The sequence below is a fragment of the Coregonus lavaretus genome, assembly GCF_964263955.1.
Source record: "Coregonus lavaretus genome assembly, chromosome: 22".
NCBI lineage: Eukaryota > Metazoa > Chordata > Actinopteri > Salmoniformes > Salmonidae > Coregonus > Coregonus lavaretus.
In genome coordinates this window covers 4,523,989-4,549,842 of record NC_140009.1, presented here as the reverse complement: position 1 = coordinate 4,549,842, position 25,854 = coordinate 4,523,989, and the positions used below count along the sequence as shown (strand labels likewise).

The window sequence follows — 25,854 nt, the reverse complement described above, 5'->3', positions numbered from 1 at the left end:
ATGTAATAACTATTTCTAGGTGATCTCGGGGGGCTGTAATAACTATTTCTAGGTGACCTCAGGGGGCTGTAATAACTATTTCTAGGTGATCTCAGGGGGCTGTAATAACTATTTCTAGGTGTTCTCAGGGGGCTGTAATAACTATTTCTAGGTGATCTCAGGGGGCTGTAATAACTATTTCTAGGTGATCTCAGGGGGCTGTAATAACTATTTCTAGGTGATCTCAGGGGGCTGTAATAACTATTTCTAGGTGATCTCGGGGGGCTGTAATAACTATTTCTAGGTGTTCTCAGGGGGCTGTAATAACTATTTCTAGGTGATCTCAGGGGGCTGTAATAACTATTTCTAGGTGATCTCAGGGGGCTGTAATAACTATTTCTAGGTGATCTCAGGGGGCTGTAATAACTATTTCTAGGTGTTCTCAGGGGGCTGTAATAACTATTTCTAGGTGATCTCAGGGGGCTGTAATAACTATTTCTAGGTGATCTCGGGGGGCTGTAATAACTATTTCTAGGTGATCTCAGGGGGCTGTAATAACTATTTCTAGGTGATCTAAGGGGGCTGTAATAACTATTTCTAGGTGATCTCAGGGGGCTGTAATAACTATTTCTAGGTGATCTCAGGGGGCTGTAATAACTATTCCTAGGTGATCTCAGGGGGCTGTAATAACTATTTCTAGGTGATCTCAGGGGGCTGTAATAACTATTTCTAGGTGATCTCGGGGGGCTGTAATAACTATTTCTAGGTGATCTCGGGGGGCTGTAATAACTATTTCTAGGTGTTCTCAGGGGGCTGTAATAACTATTTCTAGGTGATCTCAGGGGGCTGTAATAACTATTTCTAGGTGATCTCAGGGGGCTGTAATAACTATTCCTAGGTGATCTCAGGGGGCTGTAATAACTATTTCTAGGTGATCTCAGGGGGCTGTAATAACTATTTCTAGGTGATCTCAGGGGCTGTAATAACTATTTCTAGGTGATCTCAGGGGGCTGTAATAACTATTCCTAGGTGATCTCAGGGGGCTGTAATAACTATTTCTAGGTGATCTCGGGGGGCTGTAATAACTATTTCTAGGTGATCTCGGGGGGCTGTAATAACTATTTCTAGGTGATCTCGGGGGGCTGTAATAACTATTTCTAGGTGATCTCGGGGGGCTGTAATAACTATTTCTAGGTGATCTCAGGGGGCTGTAATAACTATTTCTAGGTGATCTCAGGGGGCTGTATTAACTATTTCTAGGTGATCTCAGGGGGCTGTAATAACTATTTCTAGGTGATCTCGGGGGGCTGTAATAACTATTTCTAGGTGATCTCGGGGGGCTGTAATAACTATTTCTAGGTGATCTCGGGGGGCTGTAATAACTATTTCTAGGTGATCTCGGGGTGCTGTAATAACTATTTCTAGGTGATCTCGGGGGGCTGTAATAACTATTTCTAGGTGATCTCAGGGGGCTGTAATAACTATTTCTAGGTGATCTCGGGGGGCTGTAATAACTATTTCTAGGTGATCTCAGGGGGCTGTAATAACTATTTCTAGGTGATCTCAGGGGGCTGTAATAACTATTTCTAGGTGATCTCAGGGGGATGTAATAACTATTTCTAGGTGATCTCGGGGGGCTGTAATAACTATTTCTAGGTGACCTCAGGGGGCTGTAATAACTATTTCTAGGTGATCTCAGGGGGCTGTAATAACTATTTCTAGGTGTTCTCAGGGGGCTGTAATAACTATTTCTAGGTGATCTCAGGGGGCTGTAATAACTATTTCTAGGTGATCTCAGGGGGCTGTAATAACTATTTCTAGGTGATCTCAGGGGGCTGTAATAACTATTTCTAGGTGATCTCGGGGGGCTGTAATAACTATTTCTAGGTGTTCTCAGGGGGCTGTAATAACTATTTCTAGGTGATCTCAGGGGGCTGTAATAACTATTTCTAGGTGATCTCAGGGGGCTGTAATAACTATTTCTAGGTGATCTCAGGGGGCTGTAATAACTATTTCTAGGTGTTCTCAGGGGGCTGTAATAACTATTTCTAGGTGATCTCGGGGGGCTGTAATAACTATTTCTAGGTGATCTCGGGGGGCTGTAATAACTATTTCTAGGTGATCTCAGGGGGCTGTAATAACTATTTCTAGGTGATCTCAGGGGGCTGTAATAACTATTTCTAGGTGATCTCAGGGGGCTGTAATAACTATTTCTAGGTGATCTCAGGGGGCTGTAATAACTATTCCTAGGTGATCTCAGGGGGCTGTAATAACTATTTCTAGGTGATCTCAGGGGGCTGTAATAACTATTTCTAGGTGATCTCAGGGGGCTGTAATAACTATTTCTAGGTGATCTCTGGGGGCTGTAATAACTATTTCTAGGTGTTCTCAGGGGGCTGTAATAACTATTTCTAGGTGATCTCAGGGGGCTGTAATAACTATTCCTAGGTGATCTCAGGGGGCTGTAATAACTATTTCTAGGTGATCTCAGGGGGCTGTAATAACTATTTCTAGGTGATCTCAGGGGGCTGTAATAACTATTCCTAGGTGATCTCAGGGGGCTGTAATAACTATTCCTAGGTGATCTCAGGGGGCTGTAATAACTATTCCTAGGTGATCTCGTGGGGCTGTAATAACTATTTCTAGGTGATCTCAGGGGGCTGTAATAACTATTTCTAGGTGATCTCAGGGGGCTGTAATAACTATTTCTAGGTGATCTCAGGGGGCTGTAATAACTATTTCTAGGTGATCTCGGGGGGCTGTAATAACTATTTCTAGGTGATCTCGGGGGGCTGTAATAACTATTTCTAGGTGATCTCAGGGGGCTGTAATAACTATTTCTAGGTGATCTCAGGGGGCTGTAATAACTATTTCTAGGTGATCTCAGGGGGCTGTAATAACTATTTCTAGGTGATCTCGGGGGGCTGTAATAACTATTTCTAGGTGATCTCAGGGGGCTGTAATAACTATTTCTAGGTGATCTCAGGGGGCTGTAATAACTATTTCTAGGTGATCTCGGGGGGCTGTAATAACTATTTCTAGGTGATCTCAGGTGGGAAAAAGCAAACAACGGCCAGTAAGAGAACTACCAAATAACAACCTACACGCCAATCACCAAACACTTTTGGGAACGGACAGAACAATTTTATGTCTATCCACTGCGATAAAAAGGACAATGTCGGAGTTTAATTCAATATGAGAAAGCTGCGAAATGGAGAGTTGAAAACGTTTGGGAAAGATGTGGTAAAACAGGATAGCAGTGCCTATGCTATGTGTGATGATTGTGAGGCGCCATACAAATTCGATAGTCACAAGACGGGGACTTCAAATAGTCTCATGGTGACGTCAAGGGAATTGTAGGCTAGTGTTCAGATGGGTTAAATGGAAACTGAAATCTGGACACTATAACTATATCAGCCCTGTTTTGGTAAACAGCTGAGGGACGGGGCTGGAGAAATGTAACCACTCTCAAACGCATAGACGTAGCTATGGATACAAGGACTGACCATCCATGATATCAACACTATAGTTTGAACCGTGTTTTGAGGCTGTACACTGTTTGTGTACATCTACATTGTTTACAAACACTGGAGTAAAACAAGCTTCCATTTTGGGTTCTGATGGGGTACGACAGATGACCTAACCTCACGAGGCATTTATAAGTTAGATTCTTCAAGAATCAATGAGTATATATCATTCATGTAGTCCAAAAATGGATGTAGCAACTACGGATTCTACCTTTTAAAGACATGCTCTGGAACATTAGTGAAAAGTCTTTTGATTTTTTTTGTCCCGCTTTGTGCTGGATGAGTCATTATGAAGTTCATACATCATTTATGAGCAGAATTACTGTTTTACCTCAATTAGCCCGGAAATCCCTAGTTTGAAAGTGACTTTCCTGGTAGCTGTGCGGCACCATTTTCCCCACACGTGGGCCAGCACCCTAGCAATTTGAGTTTCAGCCAATGAGCTTCAGCCCCTTGCCATTTGAGTAACCACTAGCAAGATGCACACACAGCCGAGCGAGAGAGAGAGAGAGAGTAATGCTTCGGTGCACCTTGATTCGGTGTTATGTAGCTACATTTGAAATTGTGTTTTTTTCCATTGGATGAAAGCACAGACACAGAGCTACAAAATGGTATATCATACACTGCATTTAAGGGAACAATGGGAAAGTAATTCTGCTTTGAAAGTTGATAAATTTGTAATCTCACTTTTGAGTAAATGGCTTTTGAATGTTTTGGTACCTACTGAAGAGCTCTTCTTTGTCTACACTCATTCATCATCGTTCACACCCTCTTAAGCTTTAGCCCCACCCATCTCGTTTCGCTCTCGGGGCGTTCAGAGCGCACACTGGACGCTCTGGCCGATGAGTTGGGTTGATCTGAGCGTTCTGACCTCACAACGGCAGTCAAGCACCCAAGCTAACTGGCTAACGTTGGCTAGCTTGCTAGCTACTTCCAGACAAAAGATTGGGATTATGGTTCATTGTTTACCTCTGGATAACATGAAAACAGCCTAACCAGCACCCCACTGACCATTTTACTCGCCCTAGCAGAGCTGCTTAGGCTGTTTTCATGTTATCCAGAGCGTTGGTTACCGTAACCGTGCTGCAGGCAACAATTTAATTACGCTTTTTTGCCGACGTTTACTGACACCGGCCATATTCAACGGGTGTTGTGCGTTCGTAATTTCATCAGTTATTCTGCACTCTGGCATACTCAGGCTGAATTTACGAATGCACCTGAAATGGTTACTTGCATAGTGTAGTCTTTTGTTAAGACATGTAGCTAGCTAGGTAAACAATTATCCTACCTAGGTAAATATGTCAAATCATACATGTAACGTTAGCTAGCTAGTTAAACAATTAACCATAATCCCAACTCATGACGTTACTACCCTGCATGAATCTGCAGGTAGCTAACCAACCAGGTTCAATGTTAGAAAGCAAATGGCTCTGAGATACGAATAATAAGAGCATACACGTAACGTTAGCTAGCGAGCTAACGGTACACTTTAACTTGAAATGAAACCACTTACAGTCAAAATTAGAAACGTGTAATATCTGAAAATGTAGCTAGCTAGACTATCTTACCCGTATACATGGATGGACGTGTCTCCCTCTCTGTCACGGATGCCATGGTTGCCCTTCGTTTGAAGATGTAATCCGGAGACCGGTCTTTTTCTGTGGTTTAACCAACTAGGCTCATAATTTTAACAATTGTATTCGTATTTACAGATGGCATACAAGTTTGTTATTAAGGCACATGACAGTTCACATATTCCAGAAGGCATTTCTGCCAAAAATCGCATTTTGATAAAACATTTAAATGTTTACATTCAAATGGCTCTCCTGTGAAGTAGTGACCCATGACATACGCCTAGTTTCCTGAAACGAGTCACAAATGTGATGTAATACGCAATTGTCGGGGACCACTTTTGGCTTGTGAGCGCAAATTTTAGAACTACTGACTAAAAAGAACACAAAAGTACCGGAGAATCTCTTACATGGGATTAGCAACACAACATGACTAGGAGACAGTAGGAGATTAGCAACACAACATGACTAGGAGACAGTAGCAGATTAGCAACACAACATGACTAGGAGACCTGACACATAGCTAACCAAATAGACTGCAGGCAGGGCTGGAGACAAACTGAGCCAGTCTCAGCACTAGACCTGGCTTCAAATACTATTTGAAATATTTTCAAATAGGCTACTTAAGCTGTGCTTGATTGGGCTTGTCTGGCGCGATGGATCCAATAGATTTCGAATAGTGTCTGAATCGAGGTCTGCTCTGCTCAGCAGCCCAGTAGAGGCCTCTAGACTGTGGGCTCTGTAGCAGCTATCCCCCCTCCTCTGGTACTCGTCTGTCAGGGAAGAGCCCAGCAGAGGCCTCTAGACTGTGGGCTCTGTAGCAGCTATCCCCCCTCCCCTGGTACTCGTCTGTCAGGGAAGAGCCCAGCAGAGGCCTCTAGACTGTGGGCTCTGTAGCAGCTATCCCCCCTCCCCTGGTACTCGTCTGTCAGGGAAGAGCCCAGCAGAGGCCTCTAGACTGTGGGCTCTGTAGCAGCTCTCCCCCCTCCCCTGGTACTCGTCTGTCAGGGAAGAGCCCAGCAGAGGCCTCTAGACTGTGGGCTCTGTAGCAGCTCTCCCCCCTCCCCTGGTACTCGTCTGTCAGGGAAGAGCCCAGTAGAATGCTGCACAAAGAAAGCCTATAGAACTGTTTTTGTGTTCCAAATGGCACCCTATTCCCTATATAGTGCACTACTTTTGACCAGAGCCCAGCTCCTGACAGAAATGTGATCTTATCGTATTTAATTATTACCCAGTCATTCATGTCAGTTTCCCCTGTCTGTCTTCTGTCTTCACAGCTTTTCTGAAACACTGGGGTTGTTGGTGTGGCTGAATTTTCCCTGGATTTGATTGGTAAATTCAGAAGACTGAAGCCCAGGCTCACAGTCTACCTTTCACGGAGGCCCAGCCGTGAGAGGACTGAGGAAGGCACGTGGCGAATCATGACCGCGGACAAAGACAAGCCAGACAGGGAGAAGGACAGGGACAGAGACCGAGACCGGGAGCGGGACAGAGACCGAGACAGGGAGCGGGACAGAGACAGGGACAAGAGGGACAAAGCCTCCAGGGAGAGCGAGAGCTCTCGGCCGCGCCGCAGCTGCACGCTGGAGGGCGGAGCTAAGAACTACGCCGAGAGCGAGGACGAGGATAATGAGAACAGGGGAGTGGCCGGGGGAGTAGGCGGGGTCAACATGGGGATGGGGGAGGAGTCAGGGAAGAAGGGAAAGAAGAAGATGATTAAGAAGAAGTCGAGGTATGAACGGATGGAGAACGGAGAGATCACTTCCTTCATTACTGAAGACGACGTTGTTTACAGACCTGGCGGTAAGTTTAATTAATTATTATTACGTTTTAAGTCTCCATCTCTTTGGCAACAAATATCATCATGTAGTGTTTGCTTTTCTCCTGAAAGACGCCTCAGGCCAAGATAATACAACCTAGGTCTGTAGAGAAATATATGTTTTTGTCAACAGACTTGCTGTTACGTCAAAACAATACTTTATTGTTCAATGCCAATTGGAAATGTGTATTTTCGACATACATTGTTTCAAATTCCCCTTTTATCTAATTGGTAGCAGACAAGTTTGAGACGCATTCCTCAATTCTAGCCACATTCCAGAAAGCCACATTCCCCCTTTTAAAATATCAGACTAGAGAATTCTACACTTAATATCTTTGTTTTCTGATACTTTTTTATATTAATGCAATGATTATTATACCCAGGGTCGGGCTAAAGGTTAAACTACAAAGCAGGATCAATGAGTTAACCAGCTAACTTTGATAAACAAAGTTCTGGTTCGTTAGGAAAGCTAAACTAAAGATGTGTTTTTGGTTGTCGGGTCAATCAGACATGCCTATTTCAAGATTATCTTTTTATAAAAACAATACATTAGTTATTTCAGAATATTTAGGCAAGTTAGCTGGCTAAGTCATTGATCTTGCTTTGTAGCATACCGCTCTTTGTAGCATACCCCTCTTTGTAGCATACCCCTCTTTGTAGCATACCCCTAGAAATCTGTATTTATATAAAATAAAAATAAAAATAGGCCTAGTTTGCTTTGTGATGTCCTGCTGCAGTTCAGTCTAAGCTACACAGTTGAATGAACAGTTTACCACACTCCATTTGCTCTGATTAGCTTGTAGGTCTACTGGTTTTGGTCTTCAATAATAATCAGATTTTCACTAGAATCAGAATACCTCTCCAGACGACAGCATGTAGGCTAATTTTGATCTATCAGTTCGAGAAGTCTCTGGCTCAGTTGCCTTTTAATGTTTAGTCATTAAACAAAAATAAAGTATGATTAAGTCAATGACCTTAATAAAAGCAAAGAAATGTGATAACGATATAGCCAGATTTATTAGTGATGGGGGGAAATTTCTACAGTTACATATTGCAATCTTATTTTTGGACGAGGGCGGCAGGTAGCTTAGTGGGTAAGAGCGCTGTGCCAGTAACCGAAAGGTCGCTGGTTCTAATCCCCGAGCCGACTAGGTGAAAAATCTGTCGATGTGCCCTTGAGCAAGGCACTTAACCCTAATTGCTCCTGTAAGTCGCTCTGGATAAGAGCGTCTGCTAAATGACAAAAAATGTAAATGTAAAAAATGTTATATCGATATTTGACTCAAAATGATCAAATTAAAATAAAATCCAAAACTCTGGTAGTTTGCATCCTATAGCTGTTACAATAAATAGTGAGCCGACGTGTTTTCAACACTTATTTCCATGACTGATCAAAACTCATTTTCTAATGCTCTCTCGTCTCTGCAGCAGACATGTAGGAAGCAAATATGTTTGGAACATGAAATCACAATAACATCGCAGTATCGAATCGTAACACATATAGAATTGTGAGAATCACAATACTTATCGTATCAGCACCTAAGTATGGCGATAGTATCGTGTTGGGGGGGGCCCTGGTCAAAAGTAGGACACTATATATAGGGAATAGGGTGCTATTTGATACAGAGCTTCTTCACCTGCTGTTTTTAAATTGGTTGAACATCAAATTTAGGAGGGGAGGGGAGGGGGGGGGGGATGTCCAAACCCGGCTCTCTGTCTGTGCTGTGGGAGGGAGGGAGGGAGAGCGAGAGCGAGAGCCTGCTCTGCAGCGGTTTCCTCTCTGTTACAGCAGGTTCTGGCTGGCTCAGCTATCTGAACCCATCAACAATGGCATGTCTTTCATTTATCTGGCAGGAAGGAAAAGGTCAAGTAGCCGACGGTCGCTGCCGTGCTTAGTTATTTAATATGAACACATGCAATTATTACAGCCAATGTGTTATTGTTCCCCTCACCCCCATTCCCCTTTTAACGGCTAAAGACTCAAGAGATGTACAGTGCATTCGGAAAGTATTCAGACCCCTTGACTTTTACCACATTTTGTTACGTTACAGCCTTATTCTAAAATTGATTAAATTACATTTTTCCTCATCAATCTACACACAATACCCCACAATGAAAGAGAAAACTGTTTTTTTGAATTTCTTGCACATTTGTTACAAATAAAGAACAGCAATACCTTTACGTACGTATTCAGACCCTTTGCTATGAGACTCGAAATTGAGCTCAGGTGCATCCTGTTTCCATTGATCATCCTTGAGATGTTTCTACAACTTGATTGGAGTCCACCTGTGGTAAATTCAATTGATTGGACATGATTTGGAAAGGCACACACCTGTCTATATAAGGTCCCACAGTTGACAGTGCATGTCAGAGCAAAAACCAAGCCATGAGGTCGTAGGAATTGTCCATAGAGCTCCGAGACAGGATTGTGTCGAAGCACAGATCTGGGGAAGGGTACCAAAAAATGTCTGCGGCATTGAAGGTCTCCAAGAACACAGTGGCCTCCATCATTCTTAAATGGAAGAAGTTTGGAACCACCAAGACTCTTCCTAGAGCTGGCCGCCTGGCCAAACTGAGCAATCGGGGGAGGAGAAGGGTCTTGGTCAGGGAGGTGACTAAGAACCTGATGGTCACTCTGACAGAGCTCTAGAGTTCCTCTGTGGAGATGGGAGAACCTTCCAGAAGGACAACCATCTCTGCATCACTCCACCAATCAGGTCTTTATGGTAGAGTGGCCAGACGGAAGCCACTCCTCAGTAAAAGGCACATGACAGCACACTTGGAGTTTGCCAAAAGGCATCTAAAGGACTCTCAGACCATTAGAAACAAGATTCTCTGTTCTGATGAAACCAAGATTGAACTATTTGGCCTAAATGCCAAGCGTCACGTCTGGAGGAAACCTGGCAGCATCATGCTGTGGGGATGTTTTTCAGCGGCAGGGACTGGGAGACTAGTCAGAATCAAGGGAAAGATGAACGGAGCAAAGTACAGAGAAATCCTTGATGAAAACCTGCTCCAGAGCACTCAGGACCTCAGACTGGGGCGAAGGTTCACCTTCCAACAGGACAACGACCCTAAGCACACAGCCAAGACAACGCAGGAGTGGCTTCGGGACAAGTCTCTGAATGTTCTTGAGTGGCCCAGCCAGAGCCCGGAATTGAACCCGATCTAACATCTCTGGAGAGACCTGAAAATAGCTGTGCAGCGATGCTCCCCATCCAACCTGACAGAGCTTGAGAGGATCTGCAGAGAAGAATGGGAGAAACTCCCCTAAATACAGGTGTGCCAAGCTTGTAGCGTCATACCAAAGAAGACTCAAGGCTGTAATCGCTGCCAAAGGTGCTTCAACAAAGTAATGAGTAAAGGGTCTGAATACTTATGTAAATAAGTAATAAATTAGAAAAATGGTATAACCTGTTTTTGCTTTGTCATTATGGGGTATTGTGTGTAGATTGATTGAGGAAAATGTTTTATTTAATCAATTTTAGAATAAGGCTGTAACGTAACAAAATGTGGAAAGAAGGGAAGGGGTCTGAATACTTTCCCAATGCACTGTAGTGTAGTATGGAAGTATTACCCAGTTTCCCCTGTCTGTCTCCTGTATTTAACGTGGTACAGTTATACACACACCTTACCATCCCTGAGGAATAATCTGCTTCACAGCATTATCTCTCTGTTAGGATCAGGAAGTCCTTGAAAAAGCCATCACTCTCTCCGTCAGAGAGAAGCCTTGTTCCTTGACAGGGACTCCATTGAAACATAACACACACACACACACACACACACACACACAACATTGACTCCATTGAACCTTTTCTTTCTCTGCATTTAATGTTTAATAGAGAGAGAGGGAGCGGAGAGAGAAAGGGAGGGAGCAGGGAGCAGAGAGGGAGGGAGCAGAGAGGGAGGGAGCAGAGGGAGGGAGCAGAGAGGGAGGGAGCAGAGAGGGAGGGAGCAGAGAGGGAGGGAGGAGAGAGGGAGGGAGCAGAGAGGGAGGGAGCAGAGAGGGAGGGAGGGAGGAGAGAGGGAGGGAGGAGAGAGAGAGGGAGGGAGGGAGCAGAGAGAGAGAGGTAGGGAGCAGAGAGAGAGAGGGAGGGAGGGAGCAGAGAGAGAGGGAGGGAGGGAGCAGAGAGAGAGAGGGAGGGAGGGAGCAGAGAGGGAGAGAGGGAGGGAGCAGAGAGAGAGGGAGGAGAGGGAGGGAGGGAGCAGTGAGAGAGGGAGGAGATGGAGATGGAGAGGGAGGGAGGGAGCAGAGAGAGAGAGGGAGGGAGCAGAGAGAGAGGGGGAGGGAGCAGAGAGAGAGGGGGAGGGAGCAGAGAGAGAGGGGGAGGGAGCAGAGAGAGAGAGGGAGGGAGCAGAGAGAGAGAGGGAGGGAGCAGAGAGAGAGAGGGAGGGAGCAGAGAGAGAGAGGGAGGGAGCAGAGAGAGAGAGGGAGGGAGCAGAGAGAGAGGGGGGGAGGGAGCAGAGAGAGAGAGGGAGCAGAGAGATGGAGAGAGGGAGCAGGGAGAGAGAGGGAGGGAGGGAGGAGAGAGAGAGGGGGGGAGGGAGCAGAGAGAGAGAGGGAGCAGAGAGATGGAGAGAGGGAGCAGGGAGAGAGAGGGAGGGAGGGAGGAGAGAGAGGGGGGGGAGGGAGCAGAGAGAGAGAGGGAGCAGAGAGATGGAGAGAGGGAGCAGGGAGAGAGAGGGAGGGAGCAGGGAGAGGGAGGGAGGGAGGAGAGAGAGAGAGAGAGAGGGAGCAGGGAGATGGAGAAGAGCTGAGCTCACTGCTGCTTTGTCTCCTGTTCCACCGTGCAGACAGTCAGTCACTTCAATGAAACATTCACAAGACAAAAACAAAGTCACAGGTTTTCTTTCTGCCAGAGATAATATTTATATATTCCAAGACAGTGAACATAAACGAGCAGCAGTTCTGTTAAGATATTTATGTTTCCTGCTTTGAAACTGTCTCCTCCAATTAGTATTCTAGTGAACCCTGACAGGACTGAAGACCTTTACACACACATACACACGTCTATTTTACTATCCTTGGGATGGTGTTCTTCGGCTTGCAAGACCCGCCTTTTTCCTCAACATAACGATGGTCATTATGGCCAAACAGTTATATTTTTGTTTCATCAGACCAGAGGACATTTCTCCAAAAAGTACGATCTTTGTCCTCATGTGCAGTTGCAAACCGTAGTATGGCTTTTTTATGGCGGTTTTGGAGCAGTGGCTTCTTCCTTGCTGAGCGACCTTTCAGGATATGTCGATATAGGACTCGTTTTACTGTGTATATAGATACTTTTGTACCTGTTTCCTCACACGGTCCTTTGCTGTTGTTCTGGGATTGATTTGCACTTTTCGCACAAAGTACGTTCATCTCTAGGAGACAGAACGCGTCTCCTTCCTGAGCGGTATGACGGCTGCGTGGTCCCATGGTGTTTATACTTGCATACTATTGTTTGTACAGATTAACGTGGTACCTTCAGGCGTTTGGAAATTGCTCCCAAGGATGAACCAGACTTGTGGAGGCTGATTTTCTTTTGATTTTCCCATGATGTCAAGCAAAGAGGCACTGAGTTTGAAGGTAGGCCTTGAAATACATCTACAGGTACACCTCCAATTGACTTAAATGATGTCAATTAGCCTATCAGACGCTTCTAAAGCCATGGCATCATTTTCTGGAATTTCCCAAGCTGTTTAAAGGCACAGTCAACTTTAGTGTATGTAAACTTCTGACCCAGTGGAATTGTGATACAATGCATGCTTGTCCACGTTTTGACAACTGAATGGGAACTTCACTTGCCTGCCCGCCCATTTGATCGATGCCAAATACATTTGATTGACAACTAAGAGATATGCTAACTGTGGATCACAGTCGTTCAAGTTCAGCATAGCTAGCTAGCGAAGCGATTTACATTTCTTGCTAGAAATGACACCTGCAGCATCTCTAGCTGTAGCCGCGGTTAAACGATATGGGGAAAAGGTCGGTCACTCACTCCCACTCCTCCAATGACATCCTCCCAGCAGCTAGCTAGCTAGCTAACGTTAGGCTCCGTGTTTTAGCTAAATAAACAGTTAGCTACATAAATAGACGTGCAACTGCTACCCAAACTGGCCGTTGGTTTTATTCGAAAAAATATGTCCCTTTTATAATGTCCACTTATGTACATAGGATCCTTTTATATATATAGCATTTTATCATATTAAAACAAGAGATAAAACAATATTTGTCCCAGCCTTTGCTGCTATGCTTGCAGATCTGCATAATATGCTACGACCCCTAATCAAAAAGTATTTAATAACTCCAAATCACATAAACATATATAGGTTGTTGTAACGTTAAACGTTTTATTTTTATTTACACTGCATGGCTCACCGGTGCGGTTGAATGCAGCATTGCTGTCTGGTGCACTCAACATGTCTTGCATAAGTAATAATAATAATTGTAAAGTGGTTATCCCACTGGCTATAAGGTGAATGCACCAATTTGTAAGTTGCTCTGGATAAGAGCGTCTGCTAAATGACTTAAATGTAGTAGTTGAGTGGCCCAGCCTGTGCTGTATCAGGCCTTCCTCCTTTGTTGCAGGTTTCGTTTTTTCATTATTTAATTGTCAAGCTTTAAAAACCAAAAGCCAGACTGCAACATTTTAGTAGCCAGGACAATGTGGCATGTGTCTGTACCCTCTCCCTCCGCGGCGCGCTGTAAACGGGTACCCTCTCCCTCCGCGGCGCGCTGTAAACGGGTACCCTCTCCCTCCGCGGCGCGCTGTAAACGGGTACCCTCTCCCTCCGCGGCGCGCTGTAAACGGGTACCCTCTCCCTCCGCGGCGCTGTAAACGGGTACCCTCTCCCTCCGCGGCGCGCTGTAAACGGGTACCCTCTCCCTCCGCTGCGCGCTGTAAACGGGTACCCTCTCCCTCCGCGCCGCGCTGTAAACGGGTACACTCTCCCTCCGCGGCGCGCTGTAAACGGGTACACTCTCCCTCCGCGGCGCGCTGTAAACGGGTACCCTCTCCCTCCGCGGCGCGCTGTAAACGGGTACCCTCTCCCTCCGCGGCGCGCTGTAAACGGGTACCCTCTCCCTCCGCGGCGCGCTGTAAACGGGTACCCTCTCCCTCCGCGGCGCGCTGTAAACGGGTACCCTCTCCCTCCGCGGCGCGCTGTAAACGGGTACCCTCTCCCTCCGCGGCGCGCTGTAAACGGGTACCCTCTCCCTCCGCGGCGCGCTGTAAACGTGTACCCTCTCCCTCCGCGGCGCGCTGTAAACGGGTACCCTCTCCCTCCGCGGCGCGCTGTAAACGGGACTGTGGCATGTGCCTGTACCCTCTCCCTCCGCGGCGCGCTGTGAACGGGTACCCTCTCCCTCCGCGGCGCGCTGTAAACGGGTACCCTCTCCCTCCGCGGCGCGCTGTAAACGGGTACCCTCTCCCTCCGCGGCGCGCTGTAAACGGGTACCCTCTCCCTCCGCGGCGCGCTGTAAACGGGTACCCTCTCCCTCCGCGGCGCGCTGTAAACGGGTACCCTCTCCCTCCGCGGCGCGCTGTAAACGGGACTGTGGCATGTGTCTGTACCCTCTCCCTCCGCGGCGCGCTGTAAACGGGTACCCTCTCCCTCCGCGGCGCGCTGTAAACGGGTACACTCTCCCTCCGCGGCGCGCTGTAAACGTAAAAAAGTAAAAAGTAAAAAATCACCGGCGCGAGCGCATCAGACTGTACTTTCATAAAGTAGATGACTCAACTGTTGACTCATTTTATACTTGCGTGTCCTATTCGTCCCGCGGGACGTGTGTTTTGACACGTATGCTAGTCTGTTAGCCACGTTGTGACTGACTTGTGATCGTTGCCCTTGCTAGTTTGATTCTATTGACATTCCCAGCTTTAGTTACAGTCGTCCGTTTTTTTGTTCAAAGTATTGAGTCATTGAAACATTTACATTACATTTACATTTTAGTCATTTAGCAGACGCTCTTATCCAGAGCGACTTACAGGAGCAGTTAGGGTTAAGTGCCTTGCTCAAGGGCACATTTACGTCATTTAGCAGACGCTCTTATCCAGAGCGACTCACAAATTGGTGCATTCACCCAATAGCCAGTGGGATAACCACTTTACAAATTTTTTTTTTGGGGGGGGGGGGGGGGTAGAAGGATTACTTTATCCTATCCCAGGTATTCCTTAAAGAGGTGGGGTTTCAAATGTCTCCGGAAGGTGGTGAGTGACTCCGCTGTCCTGGCGTCGTGAGGGAGCTTGTTCCACCATTGGGGTGCCAGAGCAGCGAACAGTTTTGACTGGGCTGAGCGGGAACTATGCTTCCGCAGAGGAAGGGGAGCCAGCAGGCCAGAGGTGGATGAACGCAATGCCCTCGTTTGGGTGTAGGGACTGATCAGAGCCCGAAGGTACAGAGGTGCCGTTCCCCTCACTGCTCCATAGGCAAGCACCATGGTCTTGTAACGGATGCAAGCTTCAACTGGAAGCCAGTGGAGTGTGCGGAGGAGGGGGGTGACGTGAGAGAAACCGAAACAGTGCATCCAGAATGGTTGGCGGCAAGAAACACTGTACCAGGCCAGCTATGATTTACACCCTGATAGCAATATTTTTGGGAGTACCAAGAAATGCATTGGTGAATTATATGAATCATGCAGTGAACTGCATCCATCTATTCTGCCAACCATGTCTTAGTGTACGTCATGGAATTTAGAATTTTAAAACCTCTTATAAAGCTGGTTTTGAAGCATAAACTGGGAATTTTATATTTTTTTACTGATATTATGAATCTGTTCGTTTCATATCTGCGAACTAGTTAAATGCTGTCAGTTCCAATTTCACCCCTAAACCCTAATTGTAAACATAACCCCTCAGCATTTTTCCTTGTGGGGACCGGCGTAATGTCCCCACTTGTCCAAGTATTCCTTGTTTTACTGTCCTTGTGAGGACTTCAAATCCCCACAAGGACAGTAAAACCAAAAACACACACACAGACCCCCCCCCCCCCCCACCCACCCTCCAGCCACCCCTGGGTAATAATCTAATTCCCAGCATTATCTCTCTGTCAGTATCAGTAAGGTTTTTGAAAAAGCCATCGCTCTCTCCGCCAGAGAGGAACCGTTTCTCCTCCAAATTAGTATTCTAGAGAAACCTGACAGGACTGATGTCCTTTATACACACGCACATCAGTAACATGGGGGTACGTACGGTTCTGTTGAGACCTGATCTCTTTTCTCTTTGGTAGGAACAAAGCTGTGTGGATTAGAGATGGGGTTGGGGACACACACACACACACACACACACACCAGTGTGCATTTCTCTTAGCAGTCGGTTGCTGCATTTCTCAACAGAGCTTTTTTCTTTTTACGTTGAATAACTAAGCTTTGCGGTGTGTGTGTGTGTGTGTGTGTGTGTGTGTACGGTGTGTGTGTGTGTGTGTGTGTGTGTACGGTGGCTAGATGTGATTTGTGGCCTAAGCAGACTAAAGCCTGGTCCGGATTATACTTGGCTAGATGTTAAACCTTTTTATACTGGTCTAGTGACACAATATGGAAAAGTGACCACCCCTGGAGAGGGATTTAAACAGGTCTAGACAAAGAGAGAGAGAGAGAGGAGGGGGGGGAGATGCAGAGAGAGAGAAGAGCAACACAGTGAGAGATGGGAAGATGGGACAACTACAAATACCTAAGTGTCTGATTAGACCGTAAAATCTCCTTCCAGACTCACATTAAGTCAACTGGCTTACCTGGTTAAATAAAGGTGAAATAAAAAATGGAAAAAAATAAAAAGAGGTGAGGAGAGTGGGGTTAAAGAAGGATGAAAAACATCTCTTGAATTGCTTTTGTCTCAGATATCCTGTCAAACACACACACACACACTAGGGCTTGGTAATATGGTCTACACATCATGTCTCAAATGTGTTTTCAAATGTATGGGGGATTTACAATATAGATTCTTTAAATGTTCTCTAAATAAGCTTTTTGTACAATTTTAAAGCTAAATTACTCTGCATTTCAAACAGTCAGCAGTAATCTAATAAATTCAGGGCTTGTGAAATTATACCAAGGCTAAATATAAGCCTTCCACAGCCATAAGACCCACTCATAATTTAGTTATTTTATCGAAATTATTTAACCAGCTTTTTTTTTGCAATAATCACTGATCTACCATTATAGAAAATGATCACAGGTCTCCTAAACAATCTCTCAAGCCCAAGGCCATGTGCTAGTGAGTAGCCAGCTGATCTTTTATATTTAACATGTAGCCAACTTGGATCTATTCGCTAACAAGGCAGAACAGTTGAGTTGTTATGAACACACCCTTCTGTCCGTCTCCAACTGTTGTAACAGCATGCTAGCCTGTCCACTTTGTTCAGATGTTGAAATCAAGTGGCCTATCTTATTTCTCAGAATGAGAACAAATTGCCAATTCCTTATGTAATTGTGTTTTATGCTTATTGCACATTTATAAAACACAGAATAGACAGCTAGTATAACATTCTTTGGCCAAAATGCTGCTAGCGGTACGTGTTACCGCAATGCCGCTTGCAACCAACTGAGCGTTCATTTTCCAAATCAACGTTCATTGATGGCTCTCTTTTTTACTAGTGTCTGCTATTTGAGTCTCAATGTGTTTCCATATGACCAATTCTATTGGACCACACCTCAAATGCGAGTTGAAAGTGCTTGTCAGAAAGGAAGAAGTGATCTCTCATCTTTGTTGTTGTAAGTGACAAGGAAGGTGTGTGTAAATGGGAAGGTGTGTGTTAATGGGAAGGTGCTCATGTCTCCACTCTAACAATGGAAGTTGTTGTCCCAAAGGTGGGAAAGCAGGTGACAAGCTTAGGTCCAAAATAAGGACATTTTAAATGTACTGGGCTTATTTTGGACAGGTTCTGTCATGTGAAACCTCTCGCTTCCTCTCTGACAGCACAGAAGGAGCGAAGGAGAAGAGACCAAGCAGACAGTAAATGCTCATAAGAAATACAATAACTTGATTCTTGCGATACAGGCATTGCGCAATAACAATTAGAATGAATTAGATCTATGGCCCAGCACTAAAACGCAGTACATCTGTCTGCCTGTCTGCCTGTCTGCCTGCCTGCTCAGCCTTTTGATCACTGAAAGATGGGAGCATCTCTTTCTGCAGCAAGGCTTAGTGTGCATTGATTGGCTGGAGGGGAGACGACAAGGAGATGACGGGATACGTGTGTGTGTGTGTGTGTGTGCCAGCGCATGCGTTCTCTAGTCTGACGGAAGGGTGGAAAGGGGATACTATTTGTATGGCAGGCAGCTGGGGTGGACAGGCAGTTACTCACACTGAGAGGCGACCTGTGCGATCGATCAGGGCTTTGAGTAGCTCTTCTCCAGCCAGGCTCCCTGCAGCTCTGAAGGATATTCTCTACACACACTCCAGCTCATAGATCCACACTGGAGATCTCTCACACACTCACTCACACACACACACACACAGTCCTGCTCTGCTATAGGCGATCCTGAAACACACTCTACACACACACACATTGTGCGCGCAGAGGCAAACACACACACACACACACACTCACATCACCTTTGTCCTCAGTCTTTGCGGGCTAAGCTAACGTCTCCACTGCAGAAAGGACCCACTGTTGTAGTCTGCCATGCCACAGTGTCTCTCTGTCTGCTCAGCCTTCCTTCCCCGTCTCCTCTCCAACATGGCTGCCTCCTGTGAATAAACGAGACAGTTAATCGTCTAAGGGAGGCAGGGGAGCGGTGGTGGTGCAGTGGAAGGTCTTCATTATATTATATTATGACGATGTAGGGGTTTAATGGTACACCTGTTCGTGCAGGGACCTCTGTTCGGTCCGCACTGTGAACCCAAATGAATACATAAAACAATTATTTACAAAAATACAACACTAGGGCTATGCCTCTTGAGTAAATCTGAGCTGGAAAAAAAAAAAAACATTTCAGGCTATTCCGTTAAAACAATCAAAATTCTCATTCTTAATTGGCACATTTCAAACTGTCCTTTTGTGAGGCGCAGCCAGTATCTAGTTCTGTACGATGGCGGGTGGTGGGGTCGATTTAAACCAGGAGGATTCTCCATCATTGTTTAAATCTCCAGTTTGAGAACATTTCGGCTTCCCAGTACATTACAACGGCGATGGACAGAGAGAGTATGGTCGCCACTGTTCAACGAGAATAGCCTATGCAGCTGCCCACATCTCAAACATGTTGACACATTTACGCCGACATCACCCCAGAATGACGCCGACATCACCCCAGAATGACGCCGACATCACCCCAGAATGACGCCGACATCACCCCAGAATGACACCGACATCACCCCAGAATGACGCCGACATCACCCCAGAATGACGCCGACATCACCCCAGAATGACGCCGACATCACCCCAGAATGACGCCGACATCACCCCAGAATGACGCCGACATCACCCCAGAATGACTACCACCGGAGCAAGATGGAAACACAAAACAACAACAACTTTGTCTCCCCTCTGCACTCAAGCAGCTGATTCAAGCAGCCCTTCGCAGCTGATTCAAGCAGCCCTTCGCAGCTAATTCAAGCAGCCCTTCGCAGCTGATTCAAGCAGCCCTTCGCAGCTGATTCAAGCAGCCCTTCGCAGCTGATTCAAGCAGCCCTTCGCAGCTGATTCAAGCAGCCCTTCGCAGCTGATTCAAGCAGCCCTTCGCAGCTGATTCTGACCCTGGCCAAAGAAATGACAAGAGCGTTAGGTATGTTTTATAGCCGCAGATATATGCACCCATTCTCGGTGGTTGAGAAGAACAAGGGGTTTTCAGCACCTCGTGAGAAAGTTCTCGAGCAACGCTACGAACTTCTCCCTCTCGCACCCATTTCAGCAAACCAGTAGCACGGCTCTCTATAAGCAAGCTAAAGCCAATGGATTTGCCAATGATCTCTGTGTTGCGCTTTATTACAGAAGGATGGACCTCCAGGACTACAGGGAGCTGCTGAACAGTGACAGCCCAGAGTGGGAGATGAGAAGTAATAATAAATAATATCCCATTTAGCAGACGCTTTTATCCAAAAGCCACTTACAGTCATGCGTGCATACATTTTTACGTATGGGTGGTCCCGGGGATCGAACCCACTACCCTGGCGTTACAAGCGCCGTGCTCTACCAATTGAGCTACAGAGGACCACTGTAGAAGTACTGTGTTAGACACAAACCCCTTTTGAGAGTCGCACAAGTGTGCATCTTTTTGTCTTTGTAAGAACATAATAGCATAGACCTATATCATGATTACATATTGATTTCACACGCGCTTCATTTTAGTGCTATTGTTGATGAGTAATCGTGTTTTTCCAAAGTGTTGTTATTTCTGATGGTGCTGTCATCAGGCATTGAGACTCATGATCATATATGGAGTCAGGAATATCAACACTTTGTATAAAATGAACAACAGTAACAGTTGGCATTTCATTTTTCAGATAAAAACCGAACCGTGACCCCAAAACAGCCAATACGTACGAACCGTGGGTTTGGTGAACCGTTACACCCCTGTGAGGATGCCTCTGTGTACTGTACTGTCATATGTTTCAACCAGTTGTGATGGTATCATTTGTAGAATACAGAGAGGATCCTTTAGGAGACAAGGGCTTCATCTCTGTCCCATGGAGGCTGGGGGTTGGGGAGGTTGGGAGGTTGGACAGCTGGCACCTCACTCTGCACAGCCACCTGAAAGCCTGGGGAGAGTGTGTGTGCATTGTCTGTAGTTTAAAAAAAAAAAATCATCAGAAGGGGCTCTATTTTGGTGGCGTCTGGTACATTCTAATGCCTTGAAATACACCGCTAAATTATTGAATGCTTTATGACTTTATCTCCCATGATTGGTAAAAATGAGTTTTGGTTTGGGGTGTAACGGCACAAAGATTTGTACATAACTGTTCGGTATGGGGGGGACCTCTGTTCGATCCGCACTGTGAACCTGAATGAATACCAAAAAAAAGATATATGTACTTAATAAAAACACTAGGCCTATTGGCTATTTCTCAGCTGCGTTGTAGTAGGCCTCTAAAGGAAATCTGAGCTGAAAAAAACATTTTCAGGCTGTTCCATTTAAACAACTAGAGCCTATGCACACATTGTAATCAAAATTTAAATCTTAACTGCCACATTTCAAACTGTCCTGTTTTATTTAGCTGCAGCTGGGAACAGTTTTGTACGATTGTGAGTGCTATCCGGGATCCTTGGGACGTTCCTACTCTAAACCCTACTCTAAGCCCTAACTTTAACCCCTAACCCATACCTAACAATTTCACATTTCAATTTCAGTGGTGTAGGGATGTCCCAAGGATGCCGGATAGCAAGGACCATCTGGCGCTGAAGGTGGCAGTGTCATGGTGCGTTCGTACGACCTAGGAAAAATCCACAGTAATATATATTTTAAGATGGCGTCGTCCAGGGTAGGGGAGGGAATGGCCGGCAGGGATGTAGCTCAGTTGGTAGAGCATGGCGTTTGCAACGCTAGGGTTGTGGGTTCGATTCCCACGGGGGGCCAGTATAAAAAAATAATAATGTATGCACTCACTAACTGTAAGTCGCTCTGGATAAGAGCGTCTGCTAAATGACTTAAATGTAAACGTAAGATGTGGATGGTCTCGAAGAGTAATGTACAGTTCCCTAGAAGAGTAGTTTCTAGAAGTTTGTTTCTGATCCTGACTAGTTTGAGGTAAGACAGGACCTCCTTATGATTAATCCTCCTAGCATATCCCCTCCGATACATATGCTGTTTATTCTTTGTCTCTGTTTCCAGTGAGGCTACGAGAGAGGACAGCCTCGGGGCCCTATAAATCAGTTATATTTTTTTGCCTGATTTAGTTTTGTTTTCCCCAAACATTTTGTTATCTCTGTTTTTGTTTTTCCAGGTTTCAATTCTTTCAGGTTTTCACTCTCAAAATCACACTTTACTAATAGAAAAACAACTAAATTGTATGTTCTAAGTCAACAACAATGCTTAAACCACATCAAGAGACCGCTTTTGAAGTCTGGGAAAAATGTAAGACGTTTTGTGTTTTGGGTGTAGTTACCCTTTTAATGCAAGTGTGCAACAACCGGAGAACATTGTTTGGTTAGCGGTGTTTCTGTAGCCCTCATGTGATTGCAAAATTTGCAAAACAAATGGCTACTGGATTGATGCAAATAATCATGATATCATTCTGCAAGGTAGGCAGGCGTAGGCTACTTTGTAGTTAACATTTAATTGAGAAGGTTTTTGGCAAAGCCTTTCCATCTACCAGCAGACGGTTATCATTAGCATTATCGCTAACGGATACACAGAGTGTGGACTAGACATACGAGCGCCACACAACAGTCATTCCTGTGCCCTTTCAGAAAGTTTCAGGAAAATACAAATCACTGATGCATTTTGTTCACGTCTTATGATTAACTTGGGCAAATGTAATGCATTTTCTAACAAGTTCAATACATTTAGTTAATTTCTTAACTAAGTTCAATAAATGTTTGAATATTGTTTAATTCCTTTTTAAAGTCTGGATTCTGTGATTCTGTCTGCGTTTTCCGTAAACGTGGATTTCATAGGGTCCTATAGCCTGTGATATTCAAACATGACAGCAGAATCTGTAGCATGCTGCTGACAGCTAAGCTAACTGGTGGAGCCTAGATCTATTTTTATAGACATAGAGCGATAGTGAAGAAAGCCTGGATGAGGTCTTGTAGTGAAATCTAACCACCTGCCGACTGACCGCAAATTAGAAATCTGCACCAGACTGAGGCGAAGACTGACCCTCCGTTCTGTTGCTACCCAGCAGACGTGTCAACTGGTACACACTACCATTACTGAGCTAGGATCAGTTTAGCTTTTTAGATCATAATGAATACAATGATATGTATGTGGGGGGGCCTGATACTAGATCAGCACTCCAACCTTCTGGGCTGGCTGTGCTGTGGGGAGGGTAAGACTAGCAGAGGGAATAAGGTGGGGGCTCACTCTGCTCTGCTCTAGTGGCTGAACATCCACTCTGCTCTGCTCTAGTGGGCTGAGGATCCGCTCTGCTCTGCTCTAGTGGGCTGAGGATCCGCTCTGCTCTGCTGTAGTGGGCTGAGGATCCACTCTGCTCTGCTCTAGTGGGCTGAGGATCCGCTCTGCTCTGCTCTAGTGGGCTGAGGATCCACTCTGCTCTGCTGTAGTGGGCTGAGGATCTGCTCTGCTCTAGTGGGCTGAGGATCCGCTCTGCTCTGCTGTAGTGGGCTGAGGATCCGCTCTGCTCTGCTCTAGTGGGCTGAGGATCTGCTCTGCTCTAGTGGGCTGAGGATCCACTCTGCTCTGCTCTAGTGGGCTGAGGATCCGCTCTGCTCTGCTCTAGTGGGCTGAGGATCCGCTCTGCTGTAGTGGGCTGAGGATCCGCTCTGCTCTACTGGGCTGAGGATCCGCTCTGCTCTACTGGGCTGAGGATCCGCTCTGCTCTAGTGGGCTGAGGATCCGCTCTGCTCTAGTGGGCTGAGGATCCGCTCTGCTCTAGTGGGCTGAGGATCCGCTCTGCTCTAGTGGGCTGAGGATCCGCTCTGCTCTACTGGGCTGAGGATCCGCTCTGCTCTACTGGGCTGAGGATCCGCTCTGCTGTAGTGGGCTGAGGATCCGCTCTGCTCTACTGGGCTGAGGATCCACTCTGCTCTACTGGGCTGAGGATCCGCTCTGCTCTACTGGGCTGAGGATCCGCTCTGCTGTAATGGGATGAGAAGGTCATGGTTGTGAGATGTTAGAACCTTGAGTTTCTTGATACCCACCCAACAGGAAGTCACACGAGCAGTGACCAGAGAGAGGAGACTTGTCTGCCAGCTCCTGACCTTTCCCATATCTCCTCTCCCTCTCCATCTCTCCCTCTCTCCTGCTCCCTCCTCTCCTTCTCCTTCCTCCCTCTCTCTCCCTCCCTCCCTCTCCCTCCCTCTCTCTCTCTCCCTCCCTCTCTCTCTCTCTCTCTCTCTCTCTCTCTCTCTCTCTCTCTCTCTCTCTCTCTCTCTCTCTCTCTCTCTCTCTCTCTCTCTCTCTCTCTCTCTCCTCTCTCCCCCTTCCCCCTTCCCCTCCCTCCCTCTCTCCCCCTTCCCCCTCCCTCCCTCTCTCCTCCTCCCTCCTCCTCTCCCTCTCTCCCCCTTCCCCCCTCCCTCCCTCTCTCTTCCCCCCTCCCTCCCTCCCTCCCCCTTCCCCCCTCCCTCCCTCTCTCCCCCTTCCCCCTCCCTCCCTCTCTCCTCCTCCCTCCTCCTCTCCCTCTCTCCCCCTTCCCCCCTCCCTCCCTCTCTCTTCCCCCCTCCCTCCCTCCCCCTTCCCCCCTCCCTCCCTCTCTCCCCCTTCCCCCTCCCTCCCTCTCTCCTCCTCCCTCCTCCTCTCCCTCTCTCCCCCTTCCCCCTTCCCTCCCTCTCTCCTCCTCCCTCCCTCTCTCCCCCTTCCCCCCTCCCTCCCTCTCTCCCCCTTCCCCCCTCCCTCCCTCTCTCCTCCTCCCTCCTCCTCTCCCTCTCTCCCCCCAGCATCCCTGTGGCTCTATTATTGCATTCCTCAAGCTCTTTAATTTGAGGATCAGTAAACTGAGGTGCCAGCCAGCTCCCAAAGCCCTGCTCTCTCTGTGTGTGTGTGTGTGTGTGTCAGAGAGAGAGCTGGGTTTTCTAGTCGTTGGTTTATTGGTCTAGGTGTGTTTGAAATTAGACGTGCTTCACAGCCACTGGAGAATGTAACACAGCTGAGGAGAGGCGTGGGGGAGGGGAGGCGTGAGGGAGGGGAGGCGTGAGGGAGGGGAGGCGTGAGGGAGGGGAGGCGTGAGGGAGGGGAGGCGTGAGGGAGGGGAGGAGGGGGGGGGGCTAAAGGAGTAACCCCCCCACACACCCCTCCCCTCTCTACACCTCTCTTATGAATATTTAGGCGAGTTAACTGAGCACGAGCACGAGCAGCATTGTAGCAATACATTACAGGAAAAATGGCTGCCACCAGATCAGATTACAGTAGACCAGGGTTTCCGGTAGCCGGTAATTGCTGGCTTTTATTATAATATAATAATAATAATATGCCATTTAGCAGACGCTTTTATCCAAAGCGACTTACAGTCATGCGTGCATAATTTTTTTTTTTGTGTATGGGTGGTCCCGGGGATCGAACCCACTACCTTGGCGTTACAAGCGCCGTGCTCTACCAGCTGAGCGACAGAGGACCACGATTAAATACAATTGTTGCTGTCCAACTTGACTGTGAGGGGGAAAAAAAGCAATCCTATTGCTTTTATACCAGTTGATGTAAATACATTTGACAGTCATGCTTATAGGTCTAAAGTTTAATTTGCATAATTTAGTGGAACTAAATTGGCGCTTGTGTATTTTCGTTAGTCATCATGTACTGTATCTTATTTATCACACAGCAGGCAGAGCCTATTTTGAGCGGAATATCTCCTCATCTCGTTGATGCTGGAGTGAAACGTGCTTTTATATAAGCCCGGTCATTGCAACAATTCGAAAAGCAATCGCGTGGTAAAAACTGTTTTGATGGCCACGATTAAAAATAGCTACTATTTTTATTTCTCAACTGTTAATTGACGCGCCGCCTCCCATTCGCCGTTCAAGTACATAGGCCACGATAGGCGGGCTATCAGCCCGTCACCCACCACTTTGCAATGTGAGCTGGAGGGCACCGTGAGCTGGAGGGCAGCGTGCGTTTAGAAAACGGATAGTTAATTGTTTGAAACCTGAACGTTTTACTTCATTTTATGAGGCATGTCTTACCTTGGTTGAAAGTAGCCTATAGGCAAAATCCAACCATTGAAACGTGGAGGCAATTATTTTATAAAGACTTCATTATACGCCATTTCCCTCCTGTTCTATTGGTTTTCATATTTAAAAAAATATTAAAAATAAATAAAAATAAAAATCCCATTTAGCAGACGCTTTTATCCAAAGCGACTTACAGTCATGTGCGCATACATTTTTACGTATGGGTGGTCCCGGGGATCGAACCCACTATCCTGGTGTTACA

At 46.4% G+C, this 25,854-nt stretch overlaps 1 protein-coding gene across 1 annotated transcript in view; it reads left to right on the top strand.

The window, feature by feature from the left end:
* Window positions 1-25,854, top strand: part of LOC311149471 (arginine-glutamic acid dipeptide repeats protein-like) — a gene marked incomplete at its 3' end in the record, with an annotated part of 351,192 nt that overhangs the window by 133,664 nt on the left and 191,674 nt on the right. The window contains exon 3 of the mRNA XM_084186666.1: window positions 6,355-6,880. Within this exon, the coding sequence (XP_084042792.1) occupies window positions 6,499-6,880 (382 nt within the window). The 5' untranslated portion in view covers window positions 6,355-6,498. The remainder of the gene's footprint in view (window positions 1-6,354; window positions 6,881-25,854) is intronic.